Source organism: Nuphar pumila, chromosome 1 (genome assembly GCF_984573655.1).
Source record: "Nuphar pumila chromosome 1, dmNupPumi1.hap1.1, whole genome shotgun sequence".
NCBI lineage: Eukaryota > Viridiplantae > Streptophyta > Magnoliopsida > Nymphaeales > Nymphaeaceae > Nuphar > Nuphar pumila.
The window spans coordinates 178,844,805-178,867,551 of NC_143249.1; the positions used below are offsets into that span (position 1 = coordinate 178,844,805).

Genomic DNA, 22,747 nt, shown 5'->3' on the forward strand with positions numbered 1-22,747 from the left:
GGACTCAACAGATGGGGATGGACCAATCATGAGCATGGAGGCCACAAAAGGACATAGACGAGATAGAGGAAACCCAAGAACACCAACAGCAAGACCATCTACAGTGCCACGAAACACACACATGATTATGCACTGTATTTTCTGAACTCTCAGCTTGTTGTACAAGCAAGTTCAGAACATGCACATGATCAATCACACACCCACGCCCACACTCGTACAGATTGTAAGGAGTTGTTTCACTGACAGCCTTTTTAGCAGGCATACGTGTGGGTCTAAAACAATCATGCGCTCAGGATACATGAAACAGCAGAACATGACTCACAAAAACAAAAGCAACAGAAACACACACACAACACCTGCTAACCTTGTTTTGTGTAACATAACAAGAATCTACTCACCAGTCAGAAAAATACAAATAATTTACAATACTTGAGCAGCATATTCATAACCAAATTTGACATGTTGATTCAGATAATAGGACTGCCTATAACTACTCAGGTTACAATATCACATCAACAAAACCACTTGTCAGTTGAACGATCTATTTTGCAGTGGAAACCACATGCCACAGACGTAAATTCATTGCAGAATACACCAATAAATGTCTTACAGGAAATTCATTTTCTTCGGAATCCTAATTCCAGCTCTTTTCAGAAGTTCAGTTGAAGCATGTTGTGCCTGAGCTACAATCTGGTCCTGCTCAATGACAAGATTTATCAGTTGTCTGTGGAACACATACAAAATGCCAATTATAGTTGACAAAAAACTTTACTAAATTGAAACATCCTGTTTCATTTTTTTTCTTCTTTTAGATAGCTGGGGAAAAACAGCCTCGCTCACTGAGCTCACCGGCATAAAACCCCAGGTCACCCTCGCCCCCAGGGAGTACACCCAGGTTAATCCTCATGGCAAAGGATGCACACCCATGGGCTTCAAACTTGTGACATCCGTTCAACTTGGTGGGGTTCATGATAGCCCCTACCAGATTTATATTCTATTTGGGCAACAGATACCCTGGAAGCTCCCAATCATCCTAGTTTACTGCAAAAATGCTGTCTCTACCACCAGGAAATATCTTAATGTGCCAGAAAAGACTTTAAATTCATTTTATAACAGTTGCCTTAAGGAAAAAGGAAGATGGGCAGAGGGGGTTTGGGGGTTGGGTTAGTGAGAAGAGAGGTTTTAAGGAGATGGGAGCTGGTTTCATGGTACTGGAGAAGAGTTTAAATCAGTAAGGTTCTCAAATTCTTACAAAGCAATGAGTATATGCTTTGGCTGTCTAATGCAAGTAACAATGTCTTACCTCTTCCACAGTTAGGATCTTCTGGCCCCACATAATCCATTTACCATTACACATAACAGAATCAATGTTTTCTGTCCGCATACAATACACTAGGCTGGAGATGCTGCACAAGACAACAATAAAAGCCATCACTGCACCTATGTGAACGCCAAACATTGATGAATAATGTATATTTTGAGTACATCATCACTAATGGAAAGGGTGGAGGGATGGGAACGTGGTTACACCCAGAGCCGGACCTGTAAAGAGGCCAATGAGGCTTGGGCCCCTGGGCCCAAAAAAATTTTAGGGGCCCATTTTTAAGGCCCGAGCTCCCATATTTTTATTTAATATAATATAAATATTTGGAATATTATATTTGTTTAATGTGAATGCAAATTTTATTGTTATTTTGATTCTTTAAAAAAAAAATCGGAGGCCCCGAACTCCTACTATTAATAGGGGGCCCATTTTTTCCCTCCGCCTCAGGCCCCATAAAACACAGGTACGGCTCTGGTTACACCCAACAACGGTCATCAATATCATGAATTGCAAAATTACTAGACATGGGTTACTAAGTATGCAGAAACTGCAGCATAGAGATCTCACACACACTCAATCACACAATTCACAAGATGCTTTGCAAAATATTTTAACTTACAATTCACAAAATACTTTGCAAACTATGTCACATGGGTGCGGGTGCGGGTGCGGGTGCGGGGATTCGGCACTTCCAAAAAACCCGGGTGCGGGGGTGCGGCAGGGGCAAAAATGTAATATATATATATATATATATATATATATATATATATATATATATATATATATATATATATATATCATGGTATAGTCTATAACTTGAACCGGTAACCCCATCCATTTAAAAGTTCCTGCATATGATATTTCAATAAAGATATCATTTAATCAAAGCTTTTGCATATCACACGCACGCTCTCTCAAATGCAAGAAGAGAGAGTAGAAAAGCATTTCCATGCGAGTGTTGGATCTATCCAAGTGATAAGCATATCCTGAATCCAGATCCAGTCTCATGGAGTTCAAAAAAAAAATGGTGACACTCCACCACGTAATAGGTGCTGAACCACGTGGCTGGGTTCGGGGGAGTCATCCAAAAACGGGAATAACGCTAGTGGGGCGTGACTCGTGAGCTTGACGACGTGAAATGCAGGAAGTGGGGCCCACTGTGTCCTTTTTGGGAGCACAGGTGTCAACATTTTTTGAGTCCCAAGGTGAGTGTCGGGGGCATAGACCATCGTCACCGTCGGTTTCTACAATCCAATGGTCTGCGTCCCACTGTTTCTGCTGGGGTTTACATCCCGAGGGCGAAAGGGGTTCTGGAAGGCGGTGTCTGTTGGCTCCTTGTGCCTTTAAAAGGCGAAGGGAAGAGAGAGAGAGAGAGAGAGAGCTAGTCTTTTTAGAGAGAGAGAGAAGAGTCGATCGATCGATCTGAGGGATGGCGAAGAGGAGCGTGAGCGATCTGAGGGAGGAGGAGCTAAGGGGGAAGAGGGTGTTTGTGAGGGTCGATCTCAACGTCCCCCTCGATGAGAACCAGAAGATCACCGACGACACCAGGGTCAGGGCCTCCGTCCCCACCATCAAGTACCTCGTCGATCGTGGTGCCAAGGTCATCCTTGCCAGCCATCTGGTAACCAACTCTCTCTCTCTCTCTCGTGGTTTTTTTATTGTAGCTCTGGTGTCGATTGGTTTGGTTGGTAGAGATCCGAGGTGTATTCCAAATGCCATTCCGAGGTGAGTAGCCTGATTCATTGTTTTAAATTCTGCAGCCCATTTCATAGGGCAAATTTTTTTTTTTTTAAATATCCAAAAAAAGGACAAAAATGACCGTGGGTGCGGTCAACGCACCCAGGGTCGGGTTGACCGCACCCGCATCGAGTCGCGTCGACGCGGGTGCGGCACCCTGCTAGCCGAATCCCTGTGACATAGTTTGCAAAATATTTTTCTTTTATTTTATCTGCAATACAAATGTAGCATATCATTCTTTTGCTTCTTTTGTATTCCTCTAACCAATGTTTTATTTTTGAGTGCTTTACCCTTACATGTACCTGGCAAAATAACCGTTATCAACATACAAGATAGAGTTTAGTGGCAAGTATGCCACATGCTAGAACAACAATGCTTGATTAGTGGAGATCTGGTTGTAAAATTACCAAATTACAATCTCCATAAACAACAAGACACAAATATTAATCTACGACATTTTTTAAGTACAAAAAGTAAACAACCATTTCCATACAAACATAATGTAGCCTAACAAGATCTTTTTTAATTGGAACCACAAAAACAATGATAAAAGCATATAGTAGAATCAATTAGCCAGAAGGTTAAGAAAGGCACCTACTCAAAAAACAAAAAAATCAAAGAAAATATTGAGCATTTATTGAATAATTTATAAGGTAATTGACACATACTTTTCAAGATGGAATTACATTCATAAAGAAAAGAAAGCTTACCAATCATGTACAGGAGCCATAGACCATATAAAAGGTTTGACCACCACCATGTCAGCCTACCAAAAGAACACAATTTATAACTGGAGTATGATATTATATTAAAATTAGGGATGGCAGTGGACCGGGGCAGGTGCGGGGGACAAGGTCTCCACCCCCGCCCCGTTTCCAAATCCAAACCTCCATCCCCGTTTCATGTCCTCCATCCCCGATCCAAACGGGGGCGAGGTGGGGCGGGGGCCCTTTTTCCCTTGGTCTATAGTCATCCTTTGAAGGATTGGGGACGGGGCGGGACGGGGGCAAGGCGGGGATTGAGACGGGGACGGGACGGGGCGGGGCGGGGGAAAGCGTAAGTCCATCCCCGCCTCCATCCCCGTTTCATGCCCTTCATCCCCGGTCCAAACGGGGCGAGGCGGGGCGGAGCCCCGTTGTCCCCCGGTCCACTGCCATCCCTAATTAAAATGAAGGTGCACTCCATTAGCATGCCAGTTTTTAATCAAGCACAGAAACTGATGAAAGATATATTTGTACTTCTCCGATGTCTTCCAAAAAGGTGTCACCAAAACTCTTCTTTTTTGCATTCACGACCATAAGGTTTCAAGGAAAACTTATTAAGTAGAAGCACTTACCTTCTTACCAACATCCAAGGACCCTATCTCATCATCCCATAGAACTGATTTTGCTCCATTAATGGTCACCATTTTAAGAACTACTTCTGCAGGTATAGCTGTAGGATCTGTTGTTCCCTTTGTTTGAGCTTCCCGTCCTTTGTTAATTAACGATGCCAAATACATCTCATCAACTGCACCAGGAAGGTTTCCACATCAAGTTGTTAGATAAGTGCATCAACTCCTAGCCATGTTAATAGCCCTGTAAGGTAATGATGATACAGAATAAACTTTAGTATTAACATAAAGAAGTAAAACAAGATATTTCATCTCTTGAAACTGCTCAGCAGAGCAAGTCTCACTATTCAAGCTTCGAACCATTCATTTTATTATATTTTTGCCTGGAAATGTTATCAGTGTGACTCATCTAGAACAGTTAGTCTAACGAAGAATTTTATGATGATATCTTAAAAGTTATGATTGCTATGACAATCAAGAATGCCAAACCAGAAACTTAACTGCAGCAGCTGAAGAAAAGTAGAATTTGATAATAACCTCACAGGAATACAAAAAAATAATCAACATGATGCTGTTCAATTGTAGTAATCATCTCACATTTCTACTTGTACATAGTTGATGCCCTATTAATCCCCTGTTAGCCTTAACATAGAACTTTTCTGTTTGTAATATGAATTGTGTAATTTTCAACTATTTGCATCACAATTTGCATTACTCAATGTTCTTTGTGCATCACAGTTGCAAAAGGCAGGCCTTGCAAACACATGCCACGAACATATGCAGAAGGCAAATCATATGAAAAATATACCTAGATCTTGGGCTGAAGGGTAGTTTCCTAAGGAGAATAATGGGCATGAAACAGAAAATAAGGTGGTCCAGAGTGTAGGAGAGCTGTTTCAACCTAATATCGAGTCACTAAAAATGTTTTAGAAGTCTGAAGGCAGACCACATACATATATACAAACATGTGTTTGTGTGTATCTATACACATATAAAAGTTATCATGACCTGCACAAGTCGTCAACATAGGTCTTGTGTGCAGCGGTAATCCACCTCATGCTTCGATCATCCAAACTACGCGCATTTCATATGCATGTGGCCATATAATCTGCAGTTGCATTTTTCCAGTAAAGCCCTAAGGTTAATCCTATCCTGATGAAGCCAACAAAGATGAAAGATACATGTACTACTTAAAACCTCAAAAGTGAATATACTGGCCCACATGGATATGAACACAAAATAATGTCTTTTAATCCAAAACATTTGTACAGATATAGATAATTGAAAAGCAAAAATTATTGATTGGCCTCAATAATACTTTAAATGTAATGAAACATAAATGATAGATTTTCTTCCAAACAAAAGATACTCTAAAAGTTGTTTATATTTTGGGCATTTAAGAAGCTTACCTATTAAATAAATTTCAGTTGCTTAGTAACACATGATGGTTTCTTTCACGTGACACAATCATACAATATGAGGAAAGGATAAAATGCATTGCCCCTAAACATAACAGTCAAATTGTACTATATAATCTGCAACTACCATCAGATTTACTTAACAAGATGCCCCTATAGACAAATGAAAAAATGTATGGCATCTGCAAATATGTTATGGGGACATGCCACAACTAAATGGGGTTAAAAACGGATGTTTAGAAGAACAGTCAGACAGTTGTATCCAAAAGGGCAATCAGCTGATATGGAAAAAGAGAAAAACAAACCAATGCTCATTCTATTATTTGATGGAGCACCATCTGTTCCCAAGGAAACGCAAATGCGGGCATTAAGCATCTCCTTTATAGGGGCAAATCCTAGCATTCGCATGGCAGATGCTGGGCAATGTGAAACCTTCACCCCTGCCTTTGACAGCAGCCCTATCTGTCAGTCATATAAAACAGTTGTAAGATTTAGGAAGACAAAAGCTATACATATGGGTTAAAAAGTTGCTACAATCATTTGTATGTACAAATGACTAAGCAACTTCCATTTTTTTTTGTCTAAGTGACCAAATGGATGTGATCTACATGTTTTTAGAGGGAACCAGCTTTTGAATGACAGAATCCGACATGTGTATAGGTTTTTCTGGCGATACAAAAATCACTGGTTGTAAATGACCAATTTTTCTTGACTAAAAAAACACATTTTTCATAAAAAAAACATGATCCAAGGGTAGTTTCCCACTAAATTATACATGCTGAACACATCTACAAGGTTAGATTGAGTGGAAACAACTTGCATTGTGAGATTCCAACTAGATTGTACCTACAATCAACTGTATTAAATATAAACCAAGGTTTTAAAACCCGTGACTCGGAACTCGACTCGTTCTTTATTGACTCGTGACTCGGACCGGGTTTTGTTAACTTTTGATTTTAAAAGAAAAACAATATATAATTTGTCTGAAACCATGTTTTTGAGTAAACATAGTCTCCAAATGTCTGTAAGAATATAAAAACAACTGCAAAGAGCTATAGAGGTTTGCTTGAATAATTGAATTTGATATTTATACAAGCACTTTGACTAATTCATGACTTGAATTAGAGGATTTGGTCACCATGAGTTCAGTCTGCTACTACCTAAGGTTCCTAAAATGGCCAATCATATATGCTAGCTTGTTTTAAAAGTTTTAATTCCCTCTCTAACAAATCCATAAATGTAAAACAGGGATATATGTGCATATTGAAAGTTTACATAATGCCCAATATCAACATAAATAAGCAATTTTCTCATGTATAAAACTATGCAGGAAATATATTAATGGCATAACTATAAAAAGACTACTAATATTTGAATATGTACAATGCTTGTTCACATAACAAATGGATGATGAAACCTAAATGTGACTTCCCATAGGCACAGTTGACCCGCCATATATAGTGAGAATCATTTCTTTAAAATATTTTGCTAGAATAAGTTGATAACACAGGGTGAACAGTAGTTCGAACAACATGGTGATTTTATTCTATGGATTTAAATGCTTTTTTATCTTTAAATGATTTTTATTTTCTTTTTTATACAAAATCTGGGGGTAACCCTTGTTAAAATATATGTACTTATATATTTCGAAACTGTAATTTGAAACTCAAAAAACAAATTTCAAACATCCCAAAACTCGCCCGAGTCAGGCCGAGTCAAGCCGAGTCAGGCCGAGTCAAGCCCGAGTTTTGGCAAACCGAGTTTGCCTTGCCAGGTTGACTCGCTGGAGGGGCGAGCCGAGCCGAGTCAACGAGTTGACTCGGCGAGTTTTAAAACACTGATATAAACCCCATAATGTTTCATGTTTTTTTTTTTTTGTGTGTGTGTGTGGTGCACCTACAACCATCTAATAAAAACCACAATGTTTCATGTTTTTGGAGTTCTTTTGTTGATTAAGGCTTACAGATATGATCTATATACATTGTTTAACAGAAACAAGTTTCAGATCATGGGAATGTAATGTGCAAGAAGGCTTCTCAAGAGCTTCAAAGATCAACAGCTCAGAATGTGTCAAATTTTCATGGCTCAAAAATCAAGTTTTTCTTTCAAAAAGACATGATCCAAAGTGTGATCCGTAGTAAATAAAGTATGCTGGATATATCTATGGGGTCCCATTGAGCAGATTCAGGGTATGCCCATGATTTCCAGCTACATGGATGTAGGTGCACTGGCTAACATGTGTGTGTGTGTGTGTGTGTGTTTTACAATAATATATTTTATAGAGGGCAAGAAAAAAGGAAAAAACATTCCTCAAGCCTTGATTTGTAGACTAATTGTAAGATAATAGAACCATGTGCTCAAAAGTAAAACAACCCAATCCAGTTACCACTGGAAAAATAGATACAAAATTTTAGATATGTGATGACAGCAAATAAAATCTAAAACTGATGGCTATGAAACCGCCATGTGCAATGCCAGGGTTTTTTAGAGATAATTCAAAAAGATAAGCATGTTGCTGGAAAAATAGATACAAAATTTTAGATATGTGATGACAGCAAATAAAATCTAAAACTGATGGCTATGAAACCGCCATGTGCAATGCCAGGGTTTTTTAGAGATAATTCAAAAAGATAAGCATGTTGCTAAACTATGTACGGGCCACCTTTATGTATGGCAGGAGAAAACTGTCGGACCTATTGAACTGTAACTGCATGGAAATATCATTATTACCATAATTGCCCTTCAAATCTACTCAACCTTTTTTCTCCAAACACCTAATTTCAATCTTATGGCAATTAACTGGAATTTCATTTTTAGAAAGGGCCTTGTTGATGAGACCGGAAAAGAACTGAGACAGAAAGAGCGATTCCAAACATATATTTTACAAGGAGCAACATTTAATAAAACTAAATTTAACAAAATCAGAAATTTCAAATACCTGCTGTTGTCCACAATATTTTATTTACTGCTTAAAAGTAGAAATTATTTCTGTTCTTGAAAAAGCTGCACATTTACTATTTTATGTGTTTCACATAATAGAGTACACCAGTTGGCAGAAGCTGCTCAATCTGTATCAAACCTTTGGGGAGTGCAAGATAGGAGATCAGGATGGAAAAGCAACGACGCTGCCACTGTACAAGGACACTGAGAGGCCGCCAGTTCCCAAGCAAATAAGATGGGAAAGTAGGAAAGATAATTTAAGTCGAGCTGATGGAATTTCACAAAGGAAATGAGTTTAGTGAGGATGGATTTTTATGGTTGGAACTTGGAACAGAATACCAGACAAGAGTATGACAAACAAGATTGAAAGAGATTACCCATGTGAGGTTGTCCCACTGCTATATCAGTCACAAATTGGTGGTGGACTTGCAGGGAATTATAGAGGAAGGATACGTGCCTAACAACTCAACGAGCTTCCAGGGAACGGGTGGACACTGGAAGTTGAATGTTAACAGCTCCACTCATCAAACCAGATATCTGGTATTGCTAAAACTAATTCTTCAAGGGATCTGGATATTTTTCATAGAAATATTGTGAATGTCCTGAGACACTGTCTTGATCAGTAAAATTTATTACCATATTCTTTCAGATAAAGGAAGTCAGAAAAAGGGAGCCAAGGGACAACAGATACCGTTTCATATAAGAGGAGACTTATCAAAGATTCAGCAGCACAAGTCTAGTGGTCATGAGTTGCAGCAAGAATTTGGTTGTAACAATGGAAAGCTCCAGATAAATTTGAGCCCAACGACATAACAAGTCAAACAGAGATATAACAAAAGCCTTATGCTTCATAAGAAAAATTATTTCCAATTTCCAATAACATAACAAACCAAGGAAAGATATAGAAAAAAACCCCGCTACTAAAGATAAAGAAAGAAGAGTCAGATATCAGAAATTTCAGCAACCTCATCTTCATTGACCCAAACAGAGTGAGCTGCCAACAAGTTGTTTTGTAAGATCCCGATTTTCTCCAAGTATGCAACTGTTCCACTATTAACTCCTCTAAGTCCTCTTGTACTAGCCACATGTTGATTCTCATGTGGTATCTCTGCTACATGCTACAAAAGGCACAAAGACATTATAAACAAAAGTAACTATTTAAGTGGTATCTTTTCAAACAACAAATTTCATCATATTACAGAAAGAATAAATGCTTCAAGTAAATGATAAGACATCCATTCACTGCTGAGGACTGCACTAGCCTGGACAAAAAGTAAACAACGTTGTAGAATGATCTGAGATGAAGTGCAAGGCTATGATCTCCACAAAGAGATAAGACTCAAAGCAACAACATATATACATGATTAAAATATATGAAAACAAAGAGAAGGGGAAAGGGAAAAGAAAAAAGTTGATGCATATTGTGCTTGTTTTCTTGATCAATTTTGCTTACATCTTGTAGTTTGTGCACTTCAGAGCTAACACTCGCATGGTTCCATCACCTAGAATCAAACTTTTTCTATGACATGTACAGAGTTAACCTTCCATAGGATAAAGGGCTGTATGCTATGAACCAACCTTTTCCAGCAGATGAACCTGCAACTTCAATCTCAAATCATGTGCTCTGTGCATCATGAAATTTAATGGGTACAGCTGATAACAGGGCAGAGTGAGTTACCAAACTTTGAAATGATGATACATTAGCAAGGACCTGTGGTAATCTATGATTATTCTTTCCAGTTAAATTAGCAAAATTATGCTAGAGAATGCTGCAGATGAAGCTTGGAGAAAAAGAGCAAGGATGAAGTTCATACCATGTTAATTCCAGTTTTCAGTTCTTTTGCTACATCTCTTGTTTCAAGTAATAATCGATCAGTTGCATTCATGATTTGTCTTATCCCAAACCAGACTCTAATGCGGCCATCTGCTGCACCATGATGTCTTGCGTACAGCTCCCTTTGAGACTAACCTTGAAATAAAATAAATAAGCACTGGTTTATAGTACATTGATGAGATGTCATGAAGGCTCTCACAGAAACACTTGAATTCACTAAAGTGCAAGAGAACCTAATAAATATAGAGAAAAAGGGGATCAACATGCAGTATTTCAAAATTTAAAGCAACTAGTATAAATAAACTGAGGTTGTGATTGTTACTGTCTGAACAATAACTCCACCATTCATCAAGATGTAACTAAGATAAACAGAAAGAACTCTTGTTTAGGTTCATAATACAACATAGATCTACAACATCATTCTACTAAATCTTGGTAGCAAAATGTAAGCATGAGACCATACAAAGCATAACATGTAACAACAAACTGTCAAATAAAGAGCTACAGAGACAATATAATTCTTATGTTCCATGGACAAAACTCAAGTAATATGCCTATTTATGACAGGTAGGTCATTTTAAAAAAAAAACAAAAGAGATGATATGTATGTTGGCAGAAAAAAAAATCATGTGTATGCTACTACTGCTTTCTTTGCATAGGAGCAAACTTGCCTTGCCTTCTTCAATTTCTTTGTAGTGTTAATCTAACATTGAAAACACTATGTTTGACATCAGTAGAAAAGAATGTGCAAATGGCTACTGTTACACCTCAGAAATTACAAAACACTCCTTGCTTCATCTTTTTTGCTGGGAATGCCATCTAGGAGGCAAAAGGTCAACAAAGATCTCTGGGCACCAACCGGTGAAGTTTGCTCGTGGTACTGGTCAACACCTTTGTGTGTGCAAGTGTGTATGTGTGCTTTTGCTTGTGTACTTGTACATTTATCAAGTTTAATTTTTATAAACCCTTCCTTACAGGTATTCTCTCTGTAGATTTACGAACAGATGCACCTTTATTCACTTGCTCCAATGTCATGATGATTGTGCATAAATAGTAAATGGTTACTTCTTGCAGCAAGCATTTCAAGTCTAGGTGTCATCCTTAGCCCTATTCTCAAAGTTGACATAATATTAACAAAAATGTTTAATAAGAAATCTTATGATACGTCCAACACACAGTATGCTATTTAAACTAGTGCCAAAAGAAGTGCTGATAGGACAAATAGGAATATACTACACAATCTGTTTCCTAATTAGTATGACAGCTAACATAAGTTTACGTCAAATATTCTCTAGGGGAAGTTTAAAATTAAAAGCAATCCTTTTGTATCAAGTTGTGCAGAATCAGATTTTGTTGATATGAGAACCACTTATGATCTGTTGCTTTTTGAGTGAAACATGCTAGGATGTGTTCCAAGTAATCCATTTCTTTCCGAGATTTCCATTTATGAAAACTGAGATAAGCTAGACAATTATGTGGTCATAGTGCCTGTTAGCAGCCCCTTTTGGATCAAATCTGCCAAGCCAGGATCTCCAGGGGGCACTACATAGCTTCAAACCCAATGAACGGACCTGATTATGAGAACGGTGGGTTCTGGTCCAATGATAGGACCAAACGGGTCAGGGACATTAAGCCTGGGACATGTGTTATGGTTTGGATCAAGTAGGTGGGTCGTGCCGGATTGAGGGTAAAGAAGTGGTTATGTCTTGAGGCAGAAAATGGGGATTGGTGAGGGGTGGGAAAGATAGTGGACTCACAAGGTTGGATTTGAGCATGAGTAGGAGTAAGGGATCCAAATAGTGATGGGTTTGTAATAGATTAAACAGGTCCACCAGATCTCTATAGGATCTGAATGGGGGTTTCAAGTAGATCTGGTAAATGAAATGGATTGGAGGTAGGGTTGCTAGACTAAATGGTTAATGGGTATTGGGTTCAGGATGTTTGGGTCTGGTTAGATGAAAATGGTCACTGATATGGTGCAGATCTGGGTTATGGCTGGGAATTAGTGCTGGATGTCAGGTCAAGTCCAAGCTCGGAGGGGACAGGTTAGTATGGGGAATGGGTCCATATTAGATATTAACGAGTTCGTCACTCCAGAGTGGATACCAGTTTTTTGAAGTTTCCCTGCTGGTTTTAGTTGGAGTATTTCTTTAGTAACTTAGTTGTTACTTTGGCACAACTCTGAGAAACTCTTCAACAAATACACTTGCAAGTGATAGTTGCTTCTTTTTGCCCTTGGGATTCTCACTTCAGGCTGCTGACTCCCACAAACTCTTATTAATGGAGTCGTTTGGCACCTTGATGCCTCCTTATCATCATGGGAACATGAGGACTAGGGCATTTTACCAATCAGCTGAATCTTTTTCTAGAAGAGTTCATGGAGTAATGTCTGTATTTGGCAAAGTAGGAGAAGACACTCATGAATGAAATGAACTTTACATGGAAATGAAAAAAATCCAAAGAACACCACCTAGCAGAATCCACAATAGTGTTAAAATATGATGTATATTTATATATATATATATATATTTTGTAAAACCCGATAGAGGTATTTCTGTCATTTCACCTGTACACGCATATCTTTGATATGCTTTCTTTTTTCTTTCTTTTTCCTTTTAGTCTTTTTCCTTTTTGTTTTTTAATTTCTTTTTTTATTCATTGGAGAGGGGTCCACATAGAGTCGTTGGACCCTGGAGGGGCTCCAACGACTCTATGGGAGCCCCTCCTTGGGTCCCTTGCTGTGTATAAATAAGGGGCACAGCCCCATGTATTTGTTAAGCTTCTAGTGAAGCATTCAATGAAGTGAAATATATTTTTTTATCTCTTTTTGTGCTTGACCACTTTTGTGGTTTATTTTGCCCTTTAGTGGCCTCTTGTGTATGTGCGTGCTTCCGTGCTTTCGCTTGGAGACGTTGCTCTTTTCATTTGGCACTTCATTTCATGGTATCAGAGCCTTGGTTAAGAAGGCTTCATCGGATTCTCCCTTGACAAGTAATACCTCTCCTCTCTCTTGTCTTATAATTTTTTCTCTTCTAATGGCCAACAAAGATGCAAAGATCGATCTCTCATTCAAGTTGGATGGGACCAATTATCGCATGTGGGCGGCCGCTATGGAGAATAATCTCAAAGGTAAAAAGCTTTGGGGTTATGTATGTGGAACCATTCCGGAATCACAACTAAAGTTAACTAAATTTGAAGGAGGTGAAGAAAAAGCTTTGAATGAAGAAGAAAAGGAAAAGACTATTCTTGATTACTCTTCTAAAATGGAAGATTGGGAAAGTGAACATGCTAAAATCTTAGCATGGTTCATGAATAATGTCGAATTGAAGATTTGTGCAAATCTTGCAAAATTCAAAAAGGCTAATGAAGCATGGTTTTTCATGAAAGGTATGTACACTCAAAGGGACCTTGCTAGACATTTCTTTTTACAAGAAAATGTAAGAGCTACCAAGCAAGGTGATATGAGCATTAGGGACTACTATAGTGCCCTATCCTCTTTATGGGATGAACTTGTTCTTCTCGAACCGCAATGGGAAGGGAGTGTTATTGCTATGAGACAAGAGCAAATGGAAAAAGAGAGGTTCTTTCAATTTATTCATGGGCTTCGTCCCGAATTTGAACAACTTAGAGGATCTCTACTTCATAGGGCCTCTACTCCTCTAAGCGATATTTTGGCTGATTTATGTCAAGAAGAAACCCGCTTGGCCTTGAAAAGAGATGTTGATGAAGTGCATGCCGTGTCTAGACCCGGCAACAATGTAAGACCATATAAACCACCACATTTTTGGAAGAATAATGGTGGTGGAGGAAGAAAAATCATTTGTCATAATTGTAATGAACCGGGTCATATTCGTCCCGATTGCCCTAAATTCAAGAAGAAGGTGGCTTCCGTGGGAGAAACTCCTCCAATCATCAATGAAGATTCTAAGAAGGATGGTGACATAAAGGATTCCATCGCTCATCTAACCGAAACTCTTCAACAATTTATGAAGATGAACGCCTCTATATCATCATCCTCACCTTCCACTTCCAGTGCCGCCATCTCTTCTTTCCCAGGTATGACTTCTTGGATTCTTGATTCGGGTGCCTCTTTCCATATGACTCCAAATGCATCACTTTTATCAAAACCAAGTCTCTATAAATTTAAATCATATGTATCCACCGCCGATGGAACATCTTTAAATGTTGAGGGTATTGGAAACCTAGAGAAAATTTATGACCAAAACAAAGAATTTTTTGTTCTCAAAATCCGGATCATCCCAAAACTTAATTTAAATCTTTTTTCCGTCTCTCAAATTACCGATTTTGAATGTAATGTCTCGTTTTCACCAACCCATTGCTATGTGCAGGATCTCCGGTCCGGGAAGCGGATTGGGCAAGGCCATAGAAGAGGGGACCTTTACTATATGGATTTTTTGTCTTTGCCATCCAAATCATTTTGTAATCATGTTCAATCCAAAGATATTGAGACTTGGCATAAGAGACTCGGACACCCTAGTATTTCCAAATTGTACCTTTTTCCATTTTTGGAAAAATTTTGTAATACAAATACATTTACATGCAATGATTGTATTCTTGGGAAAATTCACTCTCTTCCATATTCTCATAGCAATTTTGTGTCAAAAAGGCCTTTTGAACTTGTGCATTCCGATGTATGGGGACTGGCACCCGTTATGTCCAAAGGAGGCTTCTCTTACTATGTTTCTTTTATTGATGATTTTTCTAGATACACATGGATTTATATTATCAAAAATAAATCCGATGTCTTCACTAATTTTAAAGAGTTTCACGCTCTTGTTCAAAATCAATTCCATCACAATATAGCCATTTTTAGATCCGACTCAGGAGGAGAATACATGTCTAAAGATTTTCAAAATTATTTTAAAACAAATGGAATTTTACACCAACGATCTTGTCCTAAAACTCCGCAACAAAATGGTCTTGCGGAAAGGAAACATAGGCATTTAATCGAAACCACAAGAACTCTTCTTGTGTCTAAAAATGTTCCTAAAAATTTTTGGGCCGAAGCTCTTCTTACCGCAACATATCTTGTGAATCGTATGCCCTTTTCTTCTTTGAAAAATGTTTCGCCCTTTGAAAAATTATTTAAAATTACTCCCGATTTTAATAGACTAAGAATCTTTGCATGCAAATGTTTTGTGCTTAGTCAAGGACAAGATAAGTTGTCACCTAAAGCTATTGAATGTGTGTTTATTGGCTATTGTGAGAATCAAAAAGGCTATAGATGCTATGATATTCGAAACAATAAATTATATGTGTCAAGAAATGTAAACTTTATTGAAGAACAAAATGGTTTTGATATCCACACATCTAATGAAGACATCGATTATTTTTTTCTATTTGACTTAGCTCCTAGAATCGAATCTCCTAAGGATATTACTTGTGATACTAGTTGTGATGGAATTTCACATTATAATGATATACCACAACATGATAATATTTCCCAAAATGAAAATCTTAATGATATAAATGTTTATACCCGGCGGATAGGAAATGAACATCAACCTGCTATTGACAGATACTCTCAAGACTTCTCTTTAGAAGAATCTACTGACAACAATCTACCTAGGAGATCTTCTCGTACTAGTAGGCCACCACAAAAATTTGTGTCCTATGAATCTTTTTCTCCGAATTATAGGGCCTGTCTCATGTTAATACATTCGTATCACGAACCTACCTCATTCAAGGAAGCTAAAGATCACCCACATTGGGTTGAAGCTATGAAAATCGAATTAGAGGCTCTTAACAAGGCCCAAACCTGGAGCATTATTCCTCAACCTTTAGGGAAAAAAGCAATTGGGTGTAGATGGGTATATAAAGTCAAAACCAAATGTGATGGGTCTCTTGAGAGATACAAAGCCCGTCTGGTTGCAAAAGGCTATGCCCAAGAATATGGGATTGATTATGAAGAAACCTTTGCTCCTGTGGCCAGAATGACTAGTGTACGAACCTTAATTGCTTTAGCATCCATCAAACAATGGCCTATATACCAACTTGATGTTAAAAATGCATTCTTAAATGGAACTTTATGTGAAGAAGTTCTTATGGATCCTCCGCCGGGTCTTGAAATTGGGAAAGGTAATATTCTAAAATTAAACAAAGCTCTTTATGGGTTAAAACAAGCACCAAAAGCTTGGTATGATCTTTTTAGCAAAGTATTTCTTGATAATGGCTTCTCCTCATGTTACACTGATACTGCTTTGTTTGTTAAATCTTCTAATGAGTATATAACAATTCTGTTATTATATGTTGATGATATGATTATCACAGGTAATGATAAGAAAGGTATTGATCTTATTAAGAATATTCTTAAGAAAAATTTTGATATGTCTGACCTGGGTTTTCTAAGGTATTTCTTAGGAATTGAAGTTGCATACTCCCCCAAGGGGTATGTCCTATCTCAAATGAAGCTTGCCTCTGACATTATTGCTAGGTCTGGGCTGACTGATGACAAAAGGGTGGAGACTCCATAAGTGATTAATGCCAAGATGAGAGCCAATGATGGCACTCCTTTAGCAGATCCCACGCCTTATCGTCAATTGATTTGATCCTTAACATATTTATCTATCACCAGGCCTGACATTTCTCATGCAGTTCATAGTGCAAGCCAATTTCAAACTGCCCCTACCACTACTCACATGGCAGCAGTTATGAGAATTATCAGATATCTAAAAAATTCCATAACTAAGGGAGTGTTCTTATCCTCTTCTTCACCTCTTACTTTACTTGCGTATACTGACTCTGATTGGGGGGGTAACCCCGATGATCATATTTCTACCACAGGTTATTGTGTGTTCCTTGGGGAATCGCTTATCTCCTGGAGGTGTAAGAAGCAGCGTAAAGTTTCTCTCTCGTCTACCGAAGCAGAATATCGTGCGATGGCCACTACCACAACTGAGATTATATGGTTAAGAAGTCTGCTTAAAGATATGGGTGTCTCACTCTCAACTCCTTCAAAGCTGTGTTGTGACAACAAGAGCTCCATTTATATTGCTAGCAATCACACTTTTCATGAACGGACAAAGCATATTGAGATGGACTGTCATTATGTTCGAGATGAGTTCTTACGAGGCACCATTCAACTCCCATATGTTTCTACCGAATATCAGTTGGCGGACTTCTTCACCAAAGCTTTGCCTTCGCCTCGCTTCTACTTCCTCCTTAGCAAACTCTCGGTGATTTCACCGTGCGTTTGAGGGGGGGTGTTAAAATATGATGTATATTTATATATATATATATATATATATATATATATATATATATATATATATATATATATATATATATATATATAGATTACGACACATACACATATATTATATATATATATGTCTATGTGTCTATCTATATATAAATATATATATATATATTTGTAAAACCCGATAGGGGTATTTCTGTCATTTCACCTGTACACGCATATCTTTGATATACTTTCTTTTTTCTTTCTTTTTCCTTTTAGTCTTTTTCCTTTTTGTTTTTTAATTTCTTTTTTATTCATTGGAGAGGGGTCCACATAGAGTCGTTGGACCCCTCCAACGGTCATAAATATGACCGTTGGAGGGGCTCCAACGACTCTATGGGAGCCCCTCCTTGGGTCCCTTGCTGTGTATAAATAAGGGGCACAGCCCCATGTATTTGTTAAGCTTCTAGTGAAGCATTCAATGAAGTGAAATATATTTTTTTATCTCTTTTTGTGCTTGACCACTTTTGTGGTTTATTTTGCCCTTTGGTGGCCTCTTGTGTATGTGCGTGCTTCCGTGCTTTCGCTTGGAGACGTTGCTCTTTTCATTTGGCACTTCATTTCAAATAGCACTAGACATGGTCAGATGAGTGAACCAAGGAGCCCATATGAGTACACTTGCAGAGGGTGCACTTAATGTTTGTGTGACGTACTATCAGACATCTGATGTGTTTTCCGAGCTAGTAAATGGAAATTCGGTGTTGACGCTCATCACCTATGTCACATGCACATAGTTGTAAGTATGGGGGCATACAGCCATTTTGGTGTTGCTCTCCAATAAAAATAGTATACAAGGGAATATCACACAGGAACAAAGAGGGTCCATAGTTTCCCCCCAAAAATAATGTAAATTTTTGTGTTCTCTCCCCACAAGAAAAATCCTTCAAAATATTATTGTCCTTCACTGTTGAAACTGCAAACCATGAACATAAAGAATCAACAAGAACATATCCATTTGAACATGAAATGCTGTAAACCATGTGCAAACTGCAAATATTCAACAGCGTATAATTGACAACCACAATTCTATTTCAGTTAAATGTATTTGAGAAAAAATTATCATTCTACCATCAATCGTCTGTCATTTAAATACAGGTAGATGCCCTTTCTCCAGTTGACAGAAGCCGGAATCCAATTCCCTTTTACTTTCAATTTTTTCTAAAAACTTCTCCTTGAAAGACAGTCTGTTTTAAATTTCTCAACCCAAAGCAAAAGAATAAAACACATAGAAAACGACTTATTGAAAATCCGAATTTAGCATTGAAAAAAACCAAACAATGGTGAAACATATTTGATATTCCATATATGCATAGGCATAATTTGTAACATCAACGAGTATAAGCAATATCATGACAATGTTGTTGAAGGCAGTCTAGAGTGCATCTATTATGATCATCTTAATTACCTGAATACAATCATCCGTAGTCCGAGCACTCCAAATGGATGGCAGACCTTGACCAGAGTCCATAGTTGACTCTACTAGACATGCTCGTATTCCCAACAGCTCCACTGCACGTGCCATTCCTGAAACATGCTGCCCACCAGCTTCTGCAAAGCACGTCACCTACTCAAAGTAGGCCACAAATGCCACTGAATAGTACCCTTCGTAACAACTATTAAAAGACCTAAAATAGCCACAGGAAAAGAGAGTCTCCATCACTGTCCCTAAAACAGAACAATGTAGAAGTTGATTTTGCTGGCTAACCATGACAGGAACAGAAAATCTGGACCAATCACAGTTATTCGAACAACTAACAATTGAATATAACATAGAAAATTTTCATCACTTTGGATCCTGGTTCCGGTGAATCCTAGCATGATCTGGACCTGAGTTTTGGTCCACAATCACTTTAGAGTGTGATGAAGGAATTGGAGGCAGTAGATATGCCGTTAGTTGGGACGTTGGGGTGCAATTGCACATTTTCCGACAAAGTTCGGGAATACTCTGTTTTCTGCAGGAAGTGCTCAGCTGATTTTCCAAACCAACTTTGCGCCGTCGTATCTCTAGTTTTGTGAGTGACCTGTCTGTAATTTTTGTGTACTTGTTGATTATATATCATAGAGCTCCTATATGAAATTTGAGCCCTGGAGTCCTTGTATTTTGTGTTCTATGAACATGTAAAGTCAGCCTAGAATTATATGTTGAACTGTGTTGACAGAACACTATTGTAGTTCGCCAGGTGTTGGATTTTCTTGATTTCTTGTAACAAGCTCCATGCAGCTTGATAGAGTAGAATTAGTCTTGTATGAGTCTTTTGGAGGGTGAGTTGTTGATTTTGAAGAATTTGAAAGGGCAAACTCAAAGGAAGAACCGAGTTAGGCAATTGGCTTTCGAAGCAACCGGCTTGCGCACACTCGTGAGGGTCGCTTGGAGGCATCTTTGGGAGATCTAGTGTGGGCCCATCACCACCTCCCCTTCTGGCTAGGTTAGCTATCGATAAATGGAGAGAGAGTACCTAAAACACCCCCAGGATGGTACTACAGAGAAAATTTTGAATTTCAACCATCAGTTTTGTTAATCCCAAATTCCCACGCCCCCAAGATTCACGGTGTCGCTAACATTGAATAATAATAATAATAGTAATAATAGTAATAATGAGTTCATTAATCAAGCAGTAAATTATGGTTATCAAGCAGAGGTTCCCAGGAATTCATGAACATAAGGAAACTAGGGTTTTTTAGGGCAAACCGATCCCCATAGAGATCAAGAATACGAACAAAGAACAGCACAATTGTGCTCCCCAACATCCAAACACAAGCAATACAAATTCAGCACAGAAACCACACGGATAAAAAACTCACTCCCGATCGTATGAGCTCAATCCCACATAGCAAGGTCGAAACGTATGAATCCTCCTCCGTCATACTCGACTCGTACGGCCAGATCCGGTCGTGCAACCACGTCACCAGATCGACATCGTCCGCGATCCCCCGAGCGAGCTGCTGGGACGTGTGGACGTGCGTATTTACGAATCCTGTCGTCAAACGCCACCGATAATCAGAATCTCCCTTCCGAAATCCCAAAGAAACAACAAGAAACAAGAATCTGAAAGGGGGTCATCGAACCAGGAAGGACGATCCGCCCCTCGAGATCAACGATCTCGTCAGAGAGAGCGGAGAAGCGGTGGAATATCTGAGAGGAATGGCCGAGGGCCCTGATCCTGTCCGCCTCCACGACGATGGCGCCGTTGGAGTAAACCCTAGCCTCGCTGTCCATGGTGACGATGACGCCATTGTGGAGGAGAGTGAGGCGACGCCCTTCCTCTCTCTTCTCCTTCTTCGCCATCGTCTCTTCCCTTTCCATCTCCGTTACCGGCGTCCCTCCTCCTCCGGGGAGTTTGAATCTCTTGAGAGACTGTAGCTTTCTCGGGAACGAACCGGGATGGATGTTAAAATCAGTGCGGGGATGGACTTACTCGCCCCTTTTCCGTTCCCGTCCCCGATATTAGGGTTTGACCCGATCCAGACCCATACTAGATCTGGTAGAGTCAAGGTTTGGTAATAAAGGAAAGGGTCTGATTAACTATTCGGGTTGGACCCATGAGGTCCGGTTATTAAATGGTGGTCAGGTATGGTTTATTAAATTTTATACCAAGTCGGGGTCTGACCCTAAGTTCCATAATTTTTCAATGTAAAAAACATGAAAAAATGTTATTTTAACGGGTATGGACTTAGGCTGGTTTATGTAATTCTTATTGGATCCAGGCTAGTACAAGCTCGTTAGTTAATAATAAACATATTTTATATCATATAATGAATATAGTTGAAGTGTTTGGCTTGCAAGTAATATGTTTAGAGTTAGAATCCTATTGCTTACGAGTTTGAAACAATTATTTATTTTTAAAAAGAGTAAGTTTAGACACCAAATTCTATTATTTTCAACTTCAAAAAATATATATTTTAGTAAATCAGCCAGCTTGTGCTCGATTTGTTTAGCTTGGGCTCTTCATTAGATCAAAGTCAGCTCGGCGTGACACAAGAAATGGGCTGAGCTTGAACACCCTTTGTTCGGTTTGTTCGACTTGTTTGCCGACTCCCCCATTTTACGGAAGTTAAAAAGTTTTAATTCTTGGAATAATGGGTTTGAGAATATCAGTTTCACTAAAACTATATAGCATTTAAAAGTTTAAGTGAAACTCTGCTTTTATCCGCAAAATTAAGATTCACATATACAATTTTAACGAAACTCAATCGTAATAAAATACCAAAACTTGGTTAAGAAACTTAGTCGTATAGGCTTAGCAAACCCTAGTGGTGACGATGATGTCGATGGTAACGGTGGTAATAGTGATGGTAGTGGATGAAAGTGATGGCAATGGTGATGATGGTAATGGTAATGGTAATGATAATAATGGCAACGATAGTGGTGGTGATAATGACAATGATAGGGTGGTGGTGGTAACGGCAATGGTGACAATGGTATTGGTGGTGGTAATAATGTTGGAGAAGCGATGGTGATGAGGATGATGGGGAGGAGTAGAAGAAAAGTAGTTGTAAAAAAAAAGTCTCGCAACTAAGATTTGTTAGTTTAAACTGATAGGTAAATTTCAATTTCGCTGAAAAAAGTAGAGTTTTGCTAAATGATGAGTTTAGTTAGTACAACATTTTAGTTAAAGGTTAAAATCATAAAAAATGCTCTTGAATTTGAGAAAAATCCAATGAGTGGGTGTGCGAGAAATATTATGATATCTTGCGACAATTCTATGAAATAACATTAGTCTCAGACGTAGCATGGTTATTTTTTTTAAATATAAAATTTGTGATTGTGATTGTGATTGTGATTGTGATTGTGATTGTGATTGTTGATTATAATTGTTTTTCCTCTTTTGTTTTGAATAATTATGAAAGTAGACGACAAGATTGACCATGTATTCTACTTTCTCAAGTTACTGCTTCATTA

At 38.5% G+C, this 22,747-nt stretch overlaps 1 protein-coding gene across 1 annotated transcript; it reads right to left on the reverse strand.

Annotated features, from left to right (window-relative positions):
* Positions 1-368: 368 nt before the first annotated feature.
* LOC149851460 (uncharacterized) lies at positions 369-21,190 on the reverse strand. Its single transcript, XM_090015201.1, has 10 exons — positions 20,914-21,190; positions 20,650-20,822; positions 19,253-19,411; positions 10,567-10,716; positions 9,718-9,870; positions 6,118-6,274; positions 4,398-4,570; positions 3,772-3,827; positions 1,304-1,406; positions 369-696 (listed from the first exon to the last, which is right to left on the reverse strand). The coding sequence occupies exons 1-10, from the start codon at positions 21,149-21,151 to the stop codon at positions 607-609; spliced, it is 1,452 nt and encodes a 483-aa protein (XP_089871327.1). The 5' UTR covers positions 21,152-21,190; the 3' UTR covers positions 369-606.
* Between the last annotated feature and the right edge of the window lie 1,557 nt (positions 21,191-22,747).